At 33.5% G+C, this 25,137-nt stretch overlaps 1 protein-coding gene across 1 annotated transcript; it reads left to right on the plus strand.

The window, feature by feature from the left end:
• The first annotated feature begins 362 nt into the window (after positions 1 to 362).
• Positions 363 to 1,432, plus strand: LOC106116235 (uncharacterized). The gene is made up of 2 exons (XM_013309993.1): positions 363 to 621; positions 959 to 1,432. Exons 1-2 carry the CDS (start codon positions 465 to 467, stop codon positions 1,384 to 1,386), a joined length of 585 nt encoding a protein of 194 aa, XP_013165447.1. The 5' UTR covers positions 363 to 464; the 3' UTR covers positions 1,387 to 1,432.
• The last annotated feature ends 23,705 nt before the right edge of the window (positions 1,433 to 25,137 follow it).

A 25,137-nucleotide genomic window follows, 5' to 3' on the forward strand; every position in this document is an offset into this window, starting at 1 on the left:
CATTGAAAATGACAATTTTTATTCTCCGTTTGTGTATCTAATTAGTCAAGACTCCCGTCTCTTATTTTATATACTCTTTGAATTCTACAATAAAACGTAGGTAAATTTTGTTTAATTATTTAAATGGAGATAGGTAGTTAGCTGTATTATTTAATAACTGCATGAACCTAATAAAAAAAATTTTTTACAGATTATACTATAAAAGAGTCTTAAAATTGTCATATGAAAATTTTAAAAACTCTTTAAAAATGTCCTTTTAAAACAGAGTCGACTTCTGTAATAGTTTGAGCAATATGGTAAAATTAAGAAATCAAGACACTACAGTTGAAACTTTTTCCAATAATCAATTTCTTGTTGCATAATTTTCTTTTTTTGACAGTTGACACATGTCCGTTAGGTCAGTTTTTATTATTATTTCAAAATAATGATGAACATTTAGATTTACTTTATATTTTTAACTTATTATGGGCCAAGAAGATGACGTTCATGCTGCGATTGCCCACGTCGTGCTGTCCTGCGTCGCTGCACGGGGAACAACTCATCGATACAACAGTTACGCACATCCTGGAACGCACGTCAATCTCTTTGTGCATGGTGTGATAGGATTCTTACATTATCAAAGTTAGTATCCATTTGACCCGATTTAATCATATAAAATTATAAAAACCACGGCTGTTAACAGTGGCGTTAGTGTCGCTACTTTCAGATGGTAAATTCGTTACTTTAAACTTACTTTTAATTTATAGTTATTAAGAGAAGGCATTAGCGAAAAAGATGATTTACCAATTAGGAGAGGAAAATTTAGATACACTAATGTCTATGGATTTTCGACTTTCGGACAATATAATGTCTTAAACGCCTCTTATACTTGCCAAAATAAATAATTTTATGAGAAATCTACACTAAGGTATTTAGTAACTTTGATGACTTTGATTCAGCAGTAAGACTTCATTTACAGGTGGCAAGTTCAACAATGATTTCAGCCCAGCATATGTCTTCAGCTACAAAGCCTCGAGATATCTACCCCTGCCATGCCTAATGGCGGATTTATACCGAGGAAATAGTGCGATGTGCTCTTTGCATTTGGCTTCGGGAATTTTGCCATTCGCATTGGCAATCACGCAACAGGACAACCCTGAATTGGGAAATTTATTGATAGCTTGCAACATTGTGTCATTATGTTATTATTCTTTCGAACATGGTAACGTTTGGGGCTGGTATACAGCAGGTGCGGCGATTTTTGCTTATTTTTTAGCGCCGCAAATGGGACATCCTCATAAAGTTGTATATCCGCTAGGACTAGCGTTAATGGAATACTGTGCATACTGGATGTTTAGCGTCCGTATTGACACTCCTCCTCCAGCGGCGCCTCGTCCGGCGCGATAGATTTGTACGTGAATGTTTGTTGAAATAAATTATTGTTTTTAATTAATTTATTTGTCTTTACCTTTACCTATATGGTGGTGTATACATGTATATAAAACTTAAAAATAAACAAATTAAAACGATAAATTACTTAAAAATAACGGAAAAATAACATTGCTTATTATTAGAATTAAGTAAAAACATATTCAACTAAAATTAACGAAGTGTTTAAATATAAACATGGTTACTTTAAGTCTTTTGTTGTATAAAAATGTAGATTACATTAGCGTCCATTATTCACTTCCAAAACGCGAACACATATTTTTTTATAAGGAAGGTTATACGAACATGCCATTAGTGAGGAAATCGGGTTAACTTGGATATTTGAGAATCCTTGCGTCGCGTAGATGATGGATGGTGTTCACAGTTTAAGAAACTGGGGGAAAATGTAACATAATATTGGTGTTATATGACATATACCTATTAATATTAATCTAAGAAAAACTGAAGAGTTTAGATCAGAGATTATTAATTTATTTGTACAAACCTTTTTCATATGTATACTAGTTTTGAACTGTCTATTGTTACTTTTCTTCTTGAACATTTGAACTGACAATTTTTCCCGCCATCGAATAATCTTGTTGTTGTTGTTTTTATTATTCGCTCGAAAGAGCAGGCAAAGGAACTAAGCCATACAGCCTTGTCTTTTCGAATAATCTTACAATTGACAACCCGCCGTGTCATCCATAGACACGGGGATTAGTTTGACACTTGTATTAAACATACTTTTCTCTCTTTTTTAAAGACAAAGAAAGGGATGGCAATAAATGTGAGGCTCGTTTTTACTCAATATTAACGTTGGATCTATTCGAATAAATACGCCAGTGTATTACGTATGATAAATAATAACGTTAATAGGTAGCCATATTGCTGATAAATGATATTATAATTCAGAGGAGTCCCTGCTATTCGGGCTCTTTGCGGGATCCCTAAGATATCATACTGAGTTAATTGCTTTTACGTAAGAGGTTATATATGAAAGCATAAGAATCTTTCTTAAAAATGTATAGCTCTTTATTTTTTATATGAGAAATAGAGTCCAAGTCCCGTTAGAAGGACACGTAGACAGACAGGCAAACATATTTTCTATTTTTTTTACTATATTTAACGTAGTAGAAAATTATACGGAAACTTTTTCGCAGACCTGATAAGTAATGATAAATTGTTATATACGTCTGCTAAATTATAGATATTAGAAAAGTTTTTCTGAATTACTTCCCATCTCGCGTTGCTTAAACTTTCTAATTATTTGCCTTAAAAACTCTGATTACTTTGATAACTTGATACCTACCAGAACTTTAGGTTTATTTTTGGTCTGTCTAATAAATGAGTAGTATGGACTTCGTCGACAGGTCCACGCAGCGTGGGCAGGCCTCCCGCAAGATGGACCGATGACCTGGTCAAGGTTGCGGGAGCGTCCTGGATGCGGGTGGCACAAGATCGTTCATCGTGGCGATCTTTGGGGGAGGCCTATGCCCAGCAGTGGGCGTCTCATGGCTGAGTAGATAGATAGATGGACTTCGTAAATTAAAGAGAATAATCTTACTAACATTTTAAATGCGAATGTTTAGATGGATGTTTGTTAGAAGGTATCTTCAGAACGGCTGGACTGATCGCGATGAAATTTGGCATAAATATAGAAAATAGTCTGGAAGAATACTATTTTTTTTTTAATTCCGCGCGGGCAGAATTGCTGTCGACAGCCAGTAACAACTAAAGTATACTAGAATAAGAAAAGAGAAGAACGATTAGGTTGTGAACGTGTTTTGATTTTTCTTCCGTTTATTGAATGTTTAACAGAATATAAAACTACTAATTGTAAAAGATGTCACACAAAATTAAATGGACCACAAGAAACTCTGTCGTGTTGCCATAATTATGATATTACTTAGTCTAATTTAAATATTTATAAACGAATGTACAATTAACGGCTCAAAGTTTGTTATAAACAAAGTTTTTGTGGATTGGTTACGAAAGGTTGGTAACCCTGGAGCGTGGGACACGTGAAATGTTTTAACGTGAATTATAAACTTATTCAGTAACTAGCTGTCGCCCGCAACTCCGACCCCGCGGTATTAATAAAATAAATAATTAGTAGCCTATGTGTTCTGCCAGACTAAGTTCTATATGTATGCCACATTTTATCGAGATGTGTTCAACCGTTCTGAAGATACTTTCAAACAAACATCCATGCATACAAATATTCGGTCCAGTCGATCCGGAGATTATCCGGAACAAACGCCGCTTTGCGGACACACAAAAATTTTAAAATAGTTTTGTATTATCAGCAAAGCAAATAAATCACTTGTACGAATGTTTTTTCTAGATATATTAAAAACAATTTTATTAACATTTTATTGCTTATAATATTCAAAGGTATTTGTTTAGTGAACGCAATGTATATTTTATTTAAATCATACACGTGGCTGTATCGTCACGTAGGACAAATATTTCTCTGTGGTTCTGTGCGATGACAACTTCATAACCAATGCGATTGTAATCTGTTACATTATTAAATTTTCATTATAGTATTTCTATTGTTAGATAGAATACTATTTGCAGAAAAGGATTAGGTTATTTTTTTTTATTTCGCTGTTTTCTGAACATAAATAAACAGTTTTCTATTGTTAGCTTTTTTACTATCTTACTTCTTACTAATATTATAAATGCGGATGGATGGATGGATGGACGGATGTTTGTTAGAAGGTATCTCCAGGACAGCTGTATGGATCTGGCTGAAATGACATACATGTAGAACATAGCCTGGAAGAACACATAGGCTACTTATTAAGGTTTTTTTTTTACAGCTAGTAATATAAATGCGAAAGTTTAGATTGATGGATCGATGTTCGTTAAAAGGTATCTCCAGAACGGTTCACCGGATCTCCATCACATTTGGAATAGATGTAGAACATAGTGTGGAAGAACAAACAGGCTACTAATTAAGTTTTCTTCCAATTAAGCGCGGACGGAGTCACGGGCGATAGTGTGTATTCGCGAAAAATATTACCCTTCTATCAGTTGGGCAAAAATTTCAAGAATATAAGAAACGTGTTGTAATTTAGTTGCGTGTACTTAATTTAGTAAGTAACGAATAGGCTTTGTGTCAGACAGATTGAGATATGAGGGGCGTAAATCTGTCGTTTAGACCTCCTTAAATTGACTGAGAAATAACATTCACCCAGAGTGTACTGATAAATCAATGTCTACTTGAAAGAAAAACCTTTGTTCCACGTACTTAGTACCTTTTTTTTCAGAGGGGAATGCTTTAGGCATACTCCGTGCCTCGGGGAAGGCACAGTAGTTATGCGGGATTCTCTCCCCGAATGGGAGCATACCCACTAAACCCCTCTGTTCCCTCATAGCCATAATGTGGGACGCCACGGGATCGTGTTAATTTACCACCGCGACGCCCCACTGACCAACCCCGAGAATAGGGCTCCTCAATGCGCCCCCAATGAGGCGCTGCACCCGTAGGCGCTCCCCAGAGACGACAACGTGGAATGCAGGTTCGGGATTCCCCGCCCCCCCCCGCTGATGCCGCCTAGGGTTTATAGAGACCCAACGTACGTAGTACCTACATATGTAGTAGACGTTGAAAAAAAATCATAATTTACTATACCAAAATAATTTAAATAATAGCATATGGTATACTGCGAGATTTTTATTAATATAATGTATAGTTAGGAAGAAAATCCAACACTGTGCCGGTGTACTGGCGCAACACTAGTCTTGCTAAAATGTCAACGTTTATGTCCCCTCACTAATCATTCTGACACTTGACTTTGTAATGAAAGCGCGCCATTCGCGCCAAAGGATTTATATGTATGTGTACTTTTTTTTTTAATTTTTAAACCTTTTCTGGTGTCTTCAAATCATTCTGCCAAATATCAAAATCTGTCAAATAGTTTTAAAACGCGTGGCTTACAAAGACAGTCTTTGCTTGTGTTTATTAGTATCTTTTGCCCGCGTCTTTGTCAGTACAGAATTAAAAAAAATTATCAACCTATGTCTACATCTATGTCAAATTTCAGCAAGATTCGCTCAGTCGTTCTGGAGATATCTTCTTACAAACATGCATCCAAACTTACGCATTTATAATATTAGTGTGTTTATCATAAATAGTTTGTTTTATTACCTGATAGTAAATGTCGCTATATTAGAAGTTTTTAAAAATTAAGTCCAGATAATATAGTTTTTTATTCTATGCCGAAAAACAAAACAAGTGTTTGAATATTGAAGCGTCAATAGCCTAATGGTTAAGGGTACAGATTTCCAATCACGAGGTCGGGGGTTCGAATCCCACCATTCGATAACGATAATTGTCGTAAACCATACCCTTATACTATTCCAACCAAGCCTAGAGCTTAGTTGGAATAGTACAAGAAATATTAGTAAATTAACAAAAATTTGATAATATTTTCAGTAAAAAAAAATTAATATCATTAGGGATACCATAAATTATAATAACTTTTTAACGTTCTATAAATAGTTTGTATAAACACTGTTCAAATATGTTTCCTCTTAGTTAAATAATTCATAACTTATTAACTTTCAATGTTAAAATAACTTTCGAATCCCAAATACTTTAAATTTCAATTTGCAAATCAAATATTATATTTGAAAGCTAAGGAATTTAAACAGAACGGTTTTAATATTATTAAATAGAAATTATTCCATTAATGAGTTTTAAAACATTTAATTTTGGATGATAGGATGTTCTTGTTTAGTTCTTATGTTTTTTTTATTAGATTAAATTAAAAAAAAAACTTAAAGTACGCTTTTGACGTTTAGATGAAGTATGATAATGACATTTCACTCACCAAAATCGATTTACAATGACAATGAATTTGACATGTTACTAATATTATAAATGCGAATGTTTAAATGGATGGTTGGATGGATTGTTTGAAGGTATCTCCAGAACGGCTGAACGGATCTCGATGAAATTTGGCATACATATAGTCTGGAAGAACACATAGGCTACTTATTATATCTTTTTTAATTACATACGTAAAAAAACCATAAATCGCGCGAAAAAAACATCCTGTGTCATTCGGATAAAAAAAATCACTTTTTCTTTTTAATTTTTATAGCTCTTAAAATGCCATGTAGGCCATTTGTAATTTTTTTAAGGCCATTGTTTGTTCAAAATTCATTTCCACATGCATCCCATTGTTTGGAACTTTCTAGAAAATTCCTAAATTAATTCTATTGTACGCCCATTCTATGTTAGCTGGGATTTTTAAATTTAACCGATGTTAAACTGTCGTTATATTAATGTATACATCAAATATCACAGTAAATTAATGATTACTTAAATACAAGCGTACTCACAATCTTTAGGTGCTTTCCATTAGTGAAGATTTAGTATGGAAAATCTTCTAAGGGTTCATTTTAGTGAGAAATTAGTCACTTTAAAGTGGCAGTTATATTTATCTTACCATCTCACTCCTTACCAGTATTATAAATGTGAATGTTTAGATGGATGCATGTTTGTTTGAACGTATCTTTGGTACAGCTCAACGGATTTTGATGAAATTTGGCATCCATATAGAACATAGTCTGGAAGAACACATAGGCTTTTTATGTATTTTTTTGAAATCCTGGAGAACGGAGTTGCGGGCTACAGCTAGTGTGTATTTATATCCAAAGTTAAAGTATCAAGTGGTTAACCAGTTACTTAGAGTTGAATACGAATTTATTGTCTACAATAGAAAAATACGAACAATTGTTGGCTATAATCCGCCAAGGGAAACTGTGAACACGGAATGTTATTATTTCAAATAATATTATAAAAGTTATTAAATAAGAAATTATTATTTCTTTAACTTGAAAAATACGACCTCGTAAATTTCTAATATATTTTCTATTGCCCATGACTCTGTTCGCGCAAAATTAAAAAAAAAAACTTATTAGTCTATGTGTTCTTAAGACTATGTTCTACATCTTTGGCAAATTCTATTGAGATCCGTTGAGTCGTTCAGGAGATACCTTCAAACTAATATCCATCCATCTAAACAATTGCATTTATAATATTGGTAATATTACTTATAGTTATTTTGGACAACACTAAATTTCTTTTTTGAGTTTCTAATTTATAATATCGTTTTCCCGACACAGTGAATCAGAAAATATGAATTACATAATAAATAGTAAGTAATTGCGAACCCTTCGACTTTGCTAATGAAATAAATAGTAACAACGCCATCTAGTGACGTTATTTTTACAACATCAATACAATGTTACTTCTTAGAATCTTACTCTTACTAATATTATAAATGCGAATGTTTAAATGGATGGATGGATATGGACATAGATCTCTACGAAATTTGGCATACATAAAAACATAGTCTGGAAGAACACATAGGCTATTAATTAAGTTTTTTTTTAATTCCGCGCGGACCGAGTCGCGGGCGACAGTTATTGAATAATTATTTTATTCTTCTTTGGCTTTATTATGTTGTTAATACTATCTAACAACGCCATCTAGTGATATTATTTTTACAACATAAATACAATATCGTCATGTTTACAACTTCGAGAGTAATTAATCTTTCGTAAGAGGGTTCCAATTAAGTAGCAAATAGGCATTGTGTTAACATTTTCACTCTAGATACTGCTTTTAAGCTTGTAATAAAACAAATCGGATGTTACGTGTCTTGAAACTTGATGGGAAATTGGTGTGTACTACATTTTTATGAACTCTGTTTGTGTTAAATGATTGGCATGATCTTTAAATATCTAGTTTGCTCTACTTCATCATCATCTCGCATGTTATTATAAATAAAAATATTTTGGTCTTACGGTACGATGAAATACCGAAAACAAAAGGAAAGCTAAGTCTAATCATAGTATTGGTTAGTTTTTAATTTAGTTTGAACTTAAACCTTAAGTTTAGTACACATGAGGGATATGTGACAGACGAAATATATAAAAGATAAATTGACCGTATCAACAAATCCTAGCATCAGACGGCATTACATTGATGTTTGAATGCAACAATCTAGATATACGTCTTGTAACTTACACTGTTTGTAAGGTCTGGATTGTTTACTACTGACTGACGTCTGCTACTTCGTCCGCGAGGAGTTAATAAAAAAAATTAATGAATCGCTTATGTGATCTTCCAGATTATGTTCTACATATTGTTAGGAAGAAAATCCGACAATGTGCCGGTGTACTGGCGCAACACTAGCCTTACTAAAATGTCGACGTTTATGTCCCCTCACTAATCATTCTGACACTTGACTTTGTAAGGAAAGCGCACCATTCACGCCAAAGGATTCTAACTAATAATGTCTAAAAGTATATGACAAATTTCAGCGAGATCTATGCAGCCGTTCTGAAGATATCATCAAACAAACATACATCCAAACATTCGCATTATATTAGTAAGTTAATACTACAGAGGTTTTAAATAGCAACAATAAAAATTTGGTATAGATAGAACATAGCCTGGAAGAACACATAGTCTACAACTACTAAGTCTTTATTAAATTCTGCGCGGATGGAGTCGCGTGCGAAAGCTAATTATTTTATAATATCCTATTGTAAATGTATAAATATGTCATTGTACTTTAAAATCGATTTAGAATTATCCCAAAATTATATCATTCTTAACAACCACATAAGAAGTATTATTATGGTATTTAATTCGTGAAGGGGAAAATTCTTTAGAAAAATGTTTGCGGGTGATTGGTGTGGGGCAGATACGTCGCGATGTATGGACCAGTCGATATGACTGGACGCCGGGAATAATGCTTATCGTGTACAAGGATTTAATACAATTGGATATGGTATTTTTTATTTTCCTTGGCGCAGAAACCATAAAGAGAAGAACAAGGGAGCTAATACCATCGTCAGATTCATTAATTTTATTCGTTCTCTCGGATTCATTCATTTGTTCGGTTATTTTTATTTTTAGTGAATAAAATGTTCACATTGTGAAAATATCTTCTCATTCTCTATGGAACTACATCTTACTAATATTATAAATGCGAATGTTTGGATGGATGTTTGTTAGAAAGAACCTTAGGAACGGCTGCAAGGATCTCGCTGAAATTTAGCATAGATGTAGACTAATTTGAAAGAACACAATGGCTACTAATTAAGTTTTATTTAATGCCTCGCAGACAGGGTCGCGGACGACGGCTAGTTGACAATAATTGTAACACGTCAAAGTAGCACAATTTCAAGGAGCATATACGTCGAAGTGGAGTATTTAAAAAGTTATTTAGTTTTTTTAGTTTGGTTTAGTTTTAGTATATAGTTTATAGTATTATTTTGGTAGATTAATTAATTAGTCACTTAATAATTATAGAGAGAGAATATTATAGAGTAATTGATTTTTAAAAAGTACCTTATCAATATATTAATCTTCGCACATCCGTGTTAAGTTTTCCTTTCACGTCACAACACTCTGATGCCCCCGCTGACGAATCTGACGTAAGTGACGCAACGGGTTACGAGGAAAGTTTATTGGATTATTTTCTTCCCCGCCAGTACTCAATTCTATTAAGATTTGTATTTATTGTACTCTTTGGTATTATTAAAAGAAGAATGTTGCCATAATAATAAGACCATAGATAATAATTCACATCACTATTCCGTTACATAGAGTTCGAAGTTCTTAAACATGACAGATTAACCGTGAACTCATTACGACAATCTTACTAATATTATAAATGCGAATTTTTAGATGGATGGATGTTTGAAGGTATCTCCGGAACGGCTAAACGAGTCTTGATTATATTTGGCACATATTTTGAACATAGTCTGGTAGAACACATAGGCTACTATGTATTTCTAATTCCGTGCCGACAGAGTCGCGGGCTCCAGATTTGTTTTTTTTAAAGAACGAGAGGAATGTTTTTATAGACAGTTTAGCAGTATTATAGGTTATAAATTGGTTTATGTCATTTAATAATTATTTAATGAATTTCCATCCTATATTTGCAATATTTAAAACTTTCTAGTCCAGTTTATTTTAATTGATTTTGTTCATTTTTTTTCTCTTACTTTTAATGGCAACTGGATTACTGTCGCTTCGGTTCCTTCGTGTCCCCGCTGCGTGCATTAGGGTAACCTCCTATCCACGTCACGCTTGGTTGAGAAACACCCTGTGGTTTTGTAATAGAATTTATTTAGAAGCTATTCATTATGTATTATTTGAACACCATTTATCTTTCTTTTTTTATATCATTAGTTGGCATGCAAGCGGTTATCAGAAATTCTGAAATGATAAAGCGGCCGTTGCCTAGAGACATACGCAATTGGACCATTGGACACCTTTAATCAACGGAAGCGGAGATGCGCAGAAAGAAAATATTTTCCGGAAAATCCACTTCCACTTCCATGCCCTTCCTAATAAGAAAGAGGGTGGGAAGTAATTTGTAAAAGAACAAAAGTTTTTGGCATAGTAACAGTTCAATAGTTATGCCTTATTTGGCAATTTATGACAAATTATTTATTAAAAAAAATTTATATTAAAAAGTATAAGGAAATCCGATGAATCGAATGATCTTAGTCGTTAAAATCAGGTCCAATACGACATAACCTCCTTAGTTAGTTCGGTAAAGAAATATATTTTTGTTTAAGAGAATTGAAAATGACTTCTTTCGATTTATAATCCTACGTATTATGTATGTTTAAAGAATACAGTCGCGTACAAAACAGTGTAGTGATATAGTTTCGATTAGTATTGGCACTTGGTAGCTCCCAGTCGTCACTAAGTGGAAATCGATACTTCTCTACTCGCCAGTCCTTTATATAAGCTTTTTGCTACACTTGTACAGTCAGAGACAAAAGTATATTTGAGACAAAAGTAATGGCTCCATGTCGACGGACGAATTGTTTGTGAAATTCGATATTGAAGGAATGTGATTTAGTTTGGTTGTATTTATTTTTTATATAGAAAATATACCTTTGTATAGTTATAAAATATCTTAATGAGGCACAACTTAACTTTTAACTTGTTTATTTACTAGCTGTCGCCCGCAACTCCGTCCGCGCGGGAATAAAAAACAATAAGTAGTCTATGTGTTCTTCCAGACTAAGTTATACGTGTTTGGCAAATTACATCAAAATATGTTCAGCCGTTTTGGAGATACCTTCAAACAAACACCCATCCATCTAAACTATCGCATTTATAATATTAGTAAGATTCATACATTATGCCTTTTCCAAGCGTTGTTTGTTTTTAAAATATTCAATGCTGTGAGTAACGTTTTTTTGCTCCTATGTAAGTTTTTATTTATGTTAATTTTATTATGACCTTTTTTCAGATCAACGACTTAACCTATTTAGACGAGTAAGGTAGTCATTTGACTCCTACTTCTTCTAAGTGTCATTGGGTTACTAATAAGCAGTTTTTTGTTTTTTTTTATTTAAAAAAAAATGTTAAATACAGTATTTGTTGCCTGTGTTAAAAATTATCTCAAGTCTTTATTTTTTCGTTGTCACTTTGTAATAATTGATGTGGTTAAATACATTTAAAGAAATGTTTTTAATCCATCCATTATAATAGTCATCCATCATTCGCTTGCAAGTTAAATGGCAGATCAATTAAACTGTTAGAAATACTTTTGTTTGTTTTATAAATGCATTGGGCAATTTTTGTCAGACGAAAAGAAAAAGGTTTTATTTTTCTTCATAAAGTTTACGAAAAAAATTGCACTATCCTGGGTTCAAATCACGCACTGTACCAATGTGTTCTTCGATTGACATACGTAAATTTATCCGACGTTAGTACGGTGAAGGAAAATCGTGATGCAACCTGCAAATACCTGAGAAGAAATACAAAAGATATGTGTGAAGTCAACCTGCTCTGGGCCGACGACGACTATAGCCTAGTTACTGAATTACGGCAGGCTCCGAGCCCCTCAGTGGGGATGTATGGTGAGCTGATGAACATCTAACTTAAATATATTCTTATGTTAAATATAGCCTTGAACTTCTGATAGAGTTCGTCGTATTTTAATGAAGAAATGCGATACTTAACTACGCTTTTAGTATTAAAACGTACATCGCTAACTTTGTAATTACGCTTACATTACGAATTCAAAACATTTACAACATGAACCAAGCTTATACGGGATAAGTAAAAATCTCTTTAAATAGATAGGCTTTAAATCGTGGTATTTTGTGCCTATTTGATTTTCGCCATAGCTAATTTCACACTGTACAGTTAACTGTCAGAAACTTAATTCGGAAAGTAAAATTGTCATTTTCAAGCAATGACCTCTCCATTTATCTATGTTTAGGTATCTTAATAATTGCCTGACAAAATGATAATTATGTTTTCCGATCGTATCTTGTTCACGATCTTGTTCGTATTCTTAACTATTGGGCTCCAAACTATTAAACTAAATTACTTATAAAATTATTTCCTTGATAATCTTCCAACCATCGTAAGAGGGCAATGACTTCTAATTATTATTACTCAAGATTTTCCAACGCACTTATGTAAACATTGTTAAGTAAATCCCCAATGTATGAAAACTTCCATTAAAACATTAACCTTGTTCTGGGCCGTTTTACGACGCCAACCCTTCAGCGAGCAATTTCGGACGTTAGTTTAAGGGCTCTGTTTACGACGTTAAAGTTTGTGTAGCGTGATAGTTTGGGAATTGTCTGTGACGTGTTTGAATACATACAGTAGCAATGATTCTACGTAATAAAATATATCGTATTGTCTATGATTATAAATCATAGATTTAAATATGAACTAATAGCCTCTTTCAGGGTCATAAACTAGCCATTTATAGTCTCTTAGTGGAGTTTTAGTATGAGAAATGAAATAACTGTTTAAGTACAAGTAATATTAAGTATTCTTGTTATCTGCACGTCCTGGGTATCCCGTCATGTACCAATATGTTTTACGTTTTTCGATTTATGTTTGTAAAATTATGCAACGTTCTTATGGCGAAGAAAAACATCGTGATGCCTGCATATGTCCGCGAAGAAAATTAAAGATATGTGTGAAGTCAACCCGCTCTTAGCTAGTGTGGTTATTAACTATGACCTAGTCACCCCTAAAATTTGGTTTAGACTCCAAGCCCTTCTATGAAGACGTATAGTGAGCTGATAATGACCAAGCCTTCAGAATATCCGTTTGTTAGAAAAAAATCATTGTGAAAGTCCACTTTTTTACTCTTTTAACACGTTGTTATTTTTATTAGGGAGATGATAGTATGTTTTGATACTAGTATATGGACAGTGGACACTCAGTCACAACGTAAGTACACGTTTGAACCTTTCTAAGGTCATAGTTTTGTAATTTGTTTGACGTGTGTTTGTTCGCATCAAAATAACTAATGCTTTGTCTTAACTGTACAAAGTTTTAATTAGTATTTTCAGTTACAAATTCTAAGATTTAAACTAAATAAAGTCTAGAAATTCGTCAGTTGTCTGATTGGAGTCAGTTTTAGATAGATTAATCGTAATCTACACTAATATAGATAAGAAAGATATGTTTTATACGCTTGGCAATAAAAACTCAAAAACTACAGGACTGTTTTAAAAAAACTTTTCACCTATAGCATGCTAAATAATTCCTGAGTTAACATACGATATCTTATTAATATAATAAATAGTGGATGGATTGTTGTTTATTACTGCGTAGTTATCTCCAGTATGGATGCATGGATCTCGCTGGAATTTGGCATAGATGTAGAACATATTCTGGAAGAACACATAGACTACTAATTAAGTTTTTTATTATAAAATTCCGCGTGGTGCGGGCGATAGTTAGTATGACTCATATTTTCATGTATTTTTATTTGGTACTTAATTAAGTTCAAAAGATTGAATAAGTAAGTTAGGAGCTTCTAACTTAAACTTACTATATATGTATACCATGAACTGTTTATTTAGGTTTATAATCAAGTAAATAACTTGCCGGGACCCACACAATGTAAGTGATGTACGCTTAATTCGGGATAATGAGTACAAATTTTGTTGAAAATGTACCTCATATTATGTACCAGGTCTAAAGCGCCCTGTAAACTGTCAAATGTTTTGTCAAAGTTTACGGGTTTGTCAAATTAATTGACAGCTTGAGGCTACGTTAAAAGCTGTTTTCCACTTTTGAATAGCTTGGTCATACAAAATTGATAAAAGTGTGCGAGTGTGATTTTACAGGGTGTTTTTAATTTAGTAGAAGTGTCATATCAAGTGATAGTAATAGTTGACATACATATTGCCATCTCTCATTTCTGTTTGAAAAAGTTGAGACAGCAATACGTTTCAAAACGAGTGCTACGACCGTTGAATTTTATCATAAAAAACAGTTTCTTTAGTAGTTTCATGTCATCTGAAAAATGTAATTTTTTAATACAGATTATCCCCTTTTTTAAACAAATATTAGTTAATGGATTATTTATTTTTACATTAAAATTATAATACAAGGCATTATTAGAGGCTTTTGTCAGCAGGTAACATTAGTCAATTGGAAAGGTAACAAAATGAGTACATTCTACACATAACGCGACGCTGGAGTATCGTAAATCTGTCATGGCGTCCGTTTAGGCCTGAAAAATGGATTTTTGTGGCAATTTTAACGTTAAAAAATTTTGTTCGAAGTACTATTTTAATGGTCAAAAATTTCGCTTTGAACGTTTAGACTAGATACGCTGCCTGCACGATATTTATGACACTTCGTCCGCGAGCAATTAAAATGAAATCCTGCCTTTCTAAAAACATAATCTATGTCATCTGGGGATAGCTTAGCTTCCTATTCAATGCAAGCAAGTAATAAAATCTTTCCTCTTTATAATGTTAATATAGATTATAAAATTTATATTTAGTAAATAGATAGAGATTTGTGTGGTAAAAAAAGCATGCAACAAAATACTATTAAACAATTTAGCAAACACTATTTTACCAGGCGCTTAAAAATGTTTATATTTAAAAGACTTGTCACATTGTAATTAGCTACGGTGACAAGCCATTACCTTTGAGCTATTGCAGCTGTGTATTTGTATACGAATAATTAATATTGTGTCAAAGACAGCAAATAGTCCGCTAAGAGAGATGAAAGCGTCGACTACACGCTACGTCGACTTTGTTCTTGAACAACGTTGCGTGTTGCATTTGTTATCTAGCTAAAACATCAAAAACATTAGTTACGTTAACGGTTAAAATACATCCAACATGCATCCTTTTTGTATAATAGCATCGGTCTTTTTCGACGAGACAAAAAAAAGAAAACCGATGTCCAAACAAAATGTTATATAACAAAATAATTTCTTGAATAACTTTAAAAGATAGAGAACTCTCTTCTTTCTTGTATTATGTCAATATGGCACAGTTATTGAAATTTATAATGCTTACTTATTTTAAACAATCCTTACTAATATTATAAATGCGAAAGTAACTGTCTCTGTCTGTCTATCTGACCTTTCACGCAAAAACTACTGAAGGACATAAGCTACTTTTTAACGCGAAAAAAGTATTGTAAGGGATTGACAGGGGGGGGGGGTGGAAATTTGTATAGAATTTTAAATAAAATAATTAGTCATATCATTAAAAATGTCAGACTGGGTTTCACGCGGACGAAGTCGTGGGTCAAGCTAGTTTTATTAGAATGTTATATTTTAAAATATATAAAATAAATAGAAGGACTGATGATTTAAATTTCGTAGACAATCGTTAATATATTTCTAAAAGTAATTTAGAATTGTTTATATTTGTTCTGGAAACATGCAGTAAACAGTTTTCGTGTTTGAATCGTATTTTAATTACACATATGTAAATAAAAAATCGATTAACGCGATATTCCTTGCGATTGAATACTTTGCGAATTTGTTTACGAACGAATCGATTTTAAATAAGTACATTCAAGAACAGAATTCCATAACTTTTAGAGTTATTCCATAACAAAGAAAGCTTTTATTTTTATACCTTACTTCTTATTATCTTACTAATATTATAAATGCGAATGTTTAGATGGATGTCAGAAAGGCTCAAAGTATCTCGCTGAAATTTGACATAGATGTAGAGCGTAGTTTCCAAACTTATTTTGTCTACTTTGAGAATAAATATTTTTTTAGCGCCCCCATATTTTCACATATTTAAAAACCACTATAACTTCAAATTAAATTAATTTATTATTGTGACGTATATATGTATATTAACGGAGAATTCTAAACGAAACTATTACTATAACCCGCAACTTGAGACCTGCAGCGCCCACAAGGGGGCATTATTGCCCACTTTGGGAAAGACTGATTTAGAAGAAGACATAGGTTACTTATTAAATTTGTACTTCCATGCGGTCGAAGTCGGCTAAGCAGTTAGTTGTTAATATATTTAAGTACAGTTAAATAAATAAAATCGCTTAAGATCGAATGTCGTATAGAAAACTGTCTTTTTTTATAACAGAAGGGGGAAAACGATCAGCGGGAACACCGAGATGTTCAACGACGCCCATGGACATCAGCAATACTAGAGGAACCGCAGATGTGTTGCCGGCCTTTGAGGTGGTGATAGGCTCGCTTCTTGAAGGACCCTAAGTCGTATTGGTTTGGAAATACCGCCGAGGACAGACCGTCAACTGTCAATAAGAACTTTAATTCAGTATCTATATTATAAGAAGTTTTTCGACCTAATTACATTGTGAGATGTTTAGAAAATAAATGAGCTTGAAATGCATTAATGTTTAAAGTTTGAAAAGTTTTGTATAAATTAAGATTAAAACGTTGACATTTATAACAATTCTAGTTCAGAACTTAATGTGACTAAGCCATTACAGAGGTTCACTAGAAATTACAGCCTCATAAATATGTCTTAGGTACAATGAAATTGTAAACAGGAGGCTTCCAGTGGAGCTAGCATAAATATATCTGACAATCGCCTTCGTATCATGGTTAATTATGTCAAAACTGTCGTACGCTTCATCGTCTTCCCGAATAAAAAACTGATTAGCATTACTACGTTCTACTATGCCAAATAACATTAAGATCCGTTGAACTATTCTGGAGATAAATTCTAACAAATATCCAAACAACCAAACTATTGCATTTTTAATATTAGTTTTTTTTATTCTTTTTATTTAAAAAGGTGGCAAACGAGCGCGCGGCCACCTGAAATCACTGAAATAGCGAAGTGACCCATAGACATACGCAATTGCATATGCGTTGCCTACCTTTTATCGACGGAGGAGAGGATGCACAGAAAGAAAATATCTTCCCTTTCCATGCATGCTCTCATCCGGAAAGTACACTAGAGAGGAAAGAGGTAGTAACATTAATATGATATTTCCAAAGTACTTTACGCCATTATAATCGTACCTTAAGAAACAAAAGCTTGTTGACAATATTCTATTGTTTATGCCGATATATTTTTAGACGTTATTAGTTAAAATCCTTTGGCGCGAATGACCCGCTATCGTTACAAAATCAAGTGTCAGATTGATTAGTGAGGGGACATCAACGTTGACATTTTAATAAGGCTAGTGTTGCGCCGATACACCGGCACAGTATCAGATTTTCTTCGTAATATAGAACATAGTCTGGAAGACATAGGCTACTTATTATTATTTTTTAATAACACAGAGTCGTGGGCGATAGCTAGTATGTCTATAAATTCAATGCAAGCTTCTAATTTCAATTACTAACGCGTCAACTGATGTTAACTGCACAGTAATGGTCGACTCATAATATATTGCCACGTTAAACTGAATATGTTACATTGTGATCTGTATTTAACAGATAAATTGCTAGCAAGAGATATATTACTTTACAATAACTATGTTATATATTTATGAATGAAGGCAGCAAGCAGAAATGAAATTAAAAAAAATATTAAGACAAATCTTATTATTATTATAAATTCGTTTTGTTTAAATGGATGGTTGTTTATTAAGTCTCCAAAAAGGGCTGTATGAATCTCGCTGTAATTTGTCATAGATGTAGTAAATACTCCTTATTTTGCGCAGACGAAGTCGCGGACGACAGCTAGTATAAAAATAATTACTAAAACTAATAGTAAAATATATATTGAAATTTATAAATTACACAGCGTGGATACGAGAAAAATATGTATTACTAAATTAAAAAAAATCGTGCAAATCCAAGGAATTTGTCTAATCCTCAATTTTTAATTTATCTTTAAAACAGTAACTAACTAAAATGTTACTGTCAACAGAATAACTGTTACTAAGTTTACAGAGTACTGTCATAGTAATTTTAAAACATGGAAATATCGTAAATACTTTTATAATTGTACTCAAGAAGAACTACAATTTTAGACTTATGACTTTTTACGTAGGAGCCATAGAAAAACAATGAAAAAACAGAACACGGTATTCTTGTTAATTTTAGAGACGCTTTGAAGTGCACTGATTCATTCTTCAAATAGATAATTAGTTGTTGAAACACTGGCAGAACAAATGTGAAGTATGTAAAGATATAAATAAATGTCGGGAGATTCTTATGTTGCCAGATCTGATGGTTAAATATAACCGAGGAGATGCCAATACTAATATATGTTGTATATATTATGGACGAGAATAAAGACTTTAGAATTAAGGACTTTCTAGAAGTCAAATGTTTAATCTGTACTTTATTCCAGAAGTAGTCAATGTGTTCTTCGTAAAAATTCATCCAACCAATTCATATTTTGAGCGTGTTTCACGAATTGGCCGGCTCGCAGAATGAAATACCACGACCACACAGAAGATAGGCGTCAAGTGGAAGCAATTCCGCGTTTCGTCTGATGAGAGCGCGAGTCGGAGCACTAATTTAGCTCCAGTTTCGCTTTTTTATTATCATAAGGTGACAAACCAGCGACCGACCTGAAATCGCTGAAATAGCGAAGTGACCGATGCCCATAGACATACGCAATTGCATATGCGCTGACCTTTAATCGACGGAGGAGAGGATGCACAGAAAGAAAATATCTTCCCTTTCCATGCAGGATGCATGGATCCACATCCGTGGATGGATGGACACATGGATCTCATCCGTAAACTCCACTTCCACTTCCCATCCTTTCCTTATAAAGAAAAGGATGGGAAGGGAAAGAGGACTAAATTAGGCCTCCGGGACGCATACTCATCAGACGAAACGCGGAATTGCTTCCACTTGACGCCTGTCTTCTGTGTGGTCGTGGTATTTCACCGGGCGAGCCAGGCGAAAGAGATTCGAGAGATTCGTGCGAAGACGTTAAAGCGGGCTCTACCACTGTTACAACCATTTCTTATAAGCTAGGGATGGAAAAGGAATGTTGACTGAGGACGAGACACATAGGAAGAGGAAAATATTCCAGTATTTTAAATATGATTTAATTGAGACTAATAGCATTAATTGTGCTGAGATAAAAATGCTAACTAGACTGAACTGAAATATCGAGGAAAAATTCTTATGACGATATTGATTGGCCCCAATATGCCGGATGTTATCAAAAATAACTCTCACCTAAATAAAAAACACGAAAACATGAAAAAGAAAAAATAGTTTAAGTAGATAAATCAAATTTTATAAACCCTAGATTTAATATCTGTCGATATTTTGATGTAAAAAAAACATTGCTCGGAAGAAAACTACAAAAATAGAAAACATTTTTTCTTAAATAAATATGTTCGTAACTCAACATTCGTACGTAAGCTGTTTGATATATCGTTTTAAAAACAATTTATAAAACCTTTTTTCTTGTAAATGGCATTAACACTGGCAGGCAAAGCCATAGTGTAGTTTAAAATTTAAACAGAGACGCAGTGAATTGTGAAGTAACGCTCCTGCTTCTACGACCATAGGTTATTTCCAAAAAAAATAGAAAAAAAACTATTATAAATAAGCATAAGGAATATGTGCAAAAAGACTATGGACGAAAAGTCGATATATGTCAATTTTTATAAAAAAAAATCTATCTGAATGTTCAAAGTGATTTATTTAACATCGACATTTTTTTTAAATAAAAAGAGTATCAAATTCATTTGGCAATGTAACACAGTTTTGCTAAACTTTTTCTCCGCAATGAATTTCAAATTGCTAACGAGAGAAATGTTTGAGGCAGCCGGTCGATTTATAGCGCATTTAGACTGTTTTGTTTACAAATGTATAACATTTTAAAACATTTTGCATTTTACGTAACGAAACTCATAAATTAAAAGCTTTGAAATAGTAGAAAAACTTTAAAAAGTCGTTTAACATCACTTAATTTGTTTAAACATTTCTTTTCTTAACATTTAGTTAGATCCATTTGAAACCCATATTGAGGGAAAGAGCGTCGGTGGCTCAGTGGTCAAGCACTTGACTTGCAATCTGCAAATCCTGGGTTCGAATCCCCGCCATGTACCAATGTGTTTTTCGATTTCTGATTTAAATATGTACATTAGTCCGACGTTCTTAGCGTGTAGGAAATCGTGATGCAACCTGCACATATCTGGGAAGAAATTCAAAGATATGTGTGAAGTCAACCAACCCGCACTTGCCCAGCGTGGTTGACTATAGCCTAAACGCCCTTATCTTAGGGTAGGCTCCGAGCCCCTCGGTGGGGACGTATAGTGAGCTGATGATGATGATTGAGGGGTAAAAATATATCATCCGCCATTTTGTAACGGCGGCCATCTTAGATTCATTCATAATGAACTGTACTTTACAAGTTTAAGGATAAAAGACTGTTGTATACAATTGTTTGTTTAACATTTACGATTTTACCAAATAAAATACGTCTTGTTCTTAATATCAAAGTGGGTGTATGTTCAAAAATAAATCAAATATATTTGGCATGTCATTATAATTGGGTTTCTCGTGAATGTATTGAAACCTTTGATACGTTTAATAAATAATATTTTCGATACGTTTGTGATATGTAAATATTATTTATTTGCTGTGTATATTGGCTTTGATCAATCTTGTTTGTGAATCTGTATTACTGTTTCGAAGTATTATATTTTACTAGCTGTCGCCTGCGAGTTATTCCGTGCGCATTAAAAAAAAAGGGCCTTGACAGACGGAAGGAGGGACAACAAAGTGATCCTATAAGGGTTCCGTTTTTTTCCTATGAGGTACGGAACCCTATATACTGAAATAGTAGCTTAAGTGTTCTTCCAGACTGTGTTCTACATACCAAACTTCAGGAAGATCCGTACAACCGTTTTGGAGATAACTTCAAACGAACATCCATCCAATCATTCGCATTTATAATACTAGTAAGATTATATAAAGAAAGAATTGCCTTATATACAAAGTGAAAGACTTAGGCACATATAGTACCTAAGTCTATGAGTGAGTGAGCCTATGAGTTGTAATCAATTTTAATTTATAGATATAAGATTATATATTTTTAAATATTGATTTAAACAGCAACATTAATGGATCAAAGAAAGTGGTCTTAAAATAATATTATTTCCATATTATATTAAGCGTGTCTCATCTAGTAACCAGAGCGCACCTGTTACCCTTGTCTGGTAGTAGTAGTTGGCTCATTTAGTATCTCTATTTCTGTGTTCAGTTCATACGCATGTTTACATTCCACATACTAAAGAAAGATAATACTAAGGGTATGCATAACAGACTAGTTAACGCCGACTCCGTCAGCGCGAAAAAAAAAGTAGCCTATGGGTGCTTGCAGGCTATGTTCTACATCTATGCCAATTTTTAACGAGATCCATGCATCCGTTCTGAAGATACCTTTAAACATCCATCCATCTTAACATTCGCATTTATAATATTAGAAATATACTAGCTGTCGCCCGCGACTTCCGCGCAGGATTATAAAATAGATGTTGGCCGATACTCAGACCTACTCAATATGCTCACAAAATTTCATGAGAATCGGTCAAGCCGTTTCGGAGGAGTATGGGAACGAAAATTGTGACACGAGATTTTTATATATAAGATGTTTGCGTGAGTTTTCATTGTCGAAACATTAATACGTAATACAAGTAATAAGAGTGAGACAGAAGTTCGAAGGACAGAGAAAGAAAAGGACGTCGTATTTTTTTCCTTAACTGACTCATTTATTGAATAGGAAGATGTGAATTTTATTTGTAAAACTAAATTCTTCCAAGTAATATTAATTTTGAACTTCATTCACTCGAATAAGACCTTGATCCAATTTCACTGGAAGTGGTCTTTTACCTGCTAAAGAATAAGGAAAGAATTGACATTTAAAACGATTGTCCTCATACCTAATAATTTTAGGAATAATACACTCCATAGATCTTTGTTTCTCAAATAACGGTATTCAAAAGCGATGTAAAATTGTATTTCTCCGAAGACGAAACAAAAGAAGATCCACACATTCGAAGAGTTATATCTTAAGCGAGATGTAACCATTTTCGTCGGATGTGTCTATGTTTTTAAAAACATCGACAATATTAAATCTATGCTGTAATAGTGGGTTACAATCTTACTAATATAAATGAGAATGTTTAGATGGATGGATGTCTGTTAGAAGGTAACACCAGAACGGCTCAATGAATCTCAATTAAATTTGGTATACATAGAACATAGTCTGGAAGAACACATAGGCTTATATTTTTAATTCACGCGGATTGAGTCGTCAGCGCGACGCGGGAAAATACAGATTCTAAAGAAGCTATCTCTGTTATTTCAAGGAGGTATGATAAGGATGGCAGTATTAGTATGTGCGCTGGGAAAATTCCTATTAATTTCAACAACTGATACAAATTTGAATATGATTTTTAAATACATGACAGTTACATATTCATGTATATGTTTCTAAGAACATCTCGCGACAATGTTGGCCGCTGTTATTGTGCCGTTGACCTAAATAACAAATCACATTGAATTCCCCGAGGTGTACTATTTAACTTGTCATTAACTGACTAATTTTGTGCATTATTCCTTCATCGACACACGCAGTTATTAGTTGGGAGTAAACTGACAGTTCTAGATGGCGCTAGCGTCAAGAGTGGGCTGTCATCTGTCATCTGTCAAAATGTTTATACGTCATTTTGAAGATTTAAAAAATAAGTGTTCTTTTTTCAATTTTTGTTTTAATAATTAATGGCTTACTGCTTATTTTTTATTGAAATTTTACGGTCACAATGATAAATTATAAATTAAATTTAGTTCACGGACCGTATCGTATGAATATCGTGGGAACAAGGACCATTTCCTGACTCCAGTGATAATGGTCCTAGGTCGATATTACAATAACAACTAATGATTCATAAATGCCTGTAAATACCAATTTATTATGAAGTATAGTCCGTCAAATTTATTTGACCCGGTTGGTAAGTGACAAGAAATAACAAAATTCTTATCGGACTGTAGCTGTCTTATCAAATAGTGTTTTTTGTGTAATTTTAAATGTTTAACCGCCTTTCAAACCGGGCCAAATTAGTTTGTCCTACTGTGTTTTTCCGAAGGTCTTGTGAGAAATCGTAATAAAATTAGAAATTGGACTGTACGTACGTTTTCACGGAATCGACGATAAAACAAGACGCATCTATCCATTAAACATGGAAATTATTTCCGTTACAATTTTTATTTATAACTATTTATATTTAATTCTGGCCGCAAAATATTTCTTTTAATTTTTCTACGTAAAAAGGAGGATCGTATCTGTTATATAAAATGTCAGTGCCAAAAAAGTGACTCTTTTTTATTGTTCAAATACTCTTTTACACCGTGACGAATGAGTCGCATTATAAAGGTACTCGTCCATTTGCCCGCACCGGACGCATCGCACGCACGGCCCGCAACGGATTATAGTTTGCTTTGTATGATTTTACATAACGCTGCGTCTATCATCCGCACCGCCCGCATCGTAAGATAAAGCAAATCCATTTATTCCGCGTGCGGTGCGTCCGGCGCGGGTTAATGGATGCGTATCTTAAATTACCTATTTAGTCGTATTCTGTTCTTTGAGTAAGTCTAAGTTTGTTTATATTTATTTTCAGGCAAAACTAACCCTCACTTTCACCGGGCAAGATAACTTTTCGGGACTATAAGTAGTGATAAGTACTCGTAGTTATGAAGTCATTGCCCGACTGACAAAATACTTATAAAGACTTTATTTTACTGCACAAAATAAATACAGTCGAACCTGGATGAGCGAGAGTCGAAGGGACATTTGTCCCGCTCATAGAGGTTTGTCACTAACCCGAGTTTCTCGCTTATGGGTGTCATTCGTCCGGCCCAAACAATGACTCTCGCTTATAGAAGTTTCTCTATAACACAAGTTTCTCGCTTACGGAGGTTCTTCGTCGGGATTAGACAGTGACTCTTGTTTATAACGTTTTCCTCTAACCCAAGTTTCTCACTTAATGATTTCGTTCGTCGGTACTACACTGACTCTCGCTTTCAGAGGTTTCTCTCTTTTCCAGGTTCGACTGTAATTGAGTAAGATTATTAAATTCGTTCTAACGATAAGTGACTACTTTCTTAGCTTTTATTGAAAAAGAAATTAATCCGTTAGGGAAATAGAAATTTTATTTGGTCAAAGTAAATAGAGGCATAAAAATGATTTACACTATTGCTCGTTATACTTATAATTTTATGATGTGTTTTTCTTACCGGCCATGTATTTTTATTTGGGGACATTGGTCTAACATATCTGTCTCAAATGATAACTGAAATTAGACTTTATGCCTATAGAAATAGAGTTTTAAATATCATATTAGAAAAAACCTTAGGCCATTTCATTTTGTATTAAGGTTTAATGTACCATAGTATGTGATGATTTGGGTTTTGATATTTTATCGTCAAATATTATCTCATACTTTGCTAAAGATGT

This window comes from Papilio xuthus, unplaced genomic scaffold, assembly GCF_000836235.2.
Source record: "Papilio xuthus unplaced genomic scaffold, Pxut_1.1 DF827756.1, whole genome shotgun sequence".
Taxonomy (NCBI): domain Eukaryota; kingdom Metazoa; phylum Arthropoda; class Insecta; order Lepidoptera; family Papilionidae; genus Papilio; species Papilio xuthus.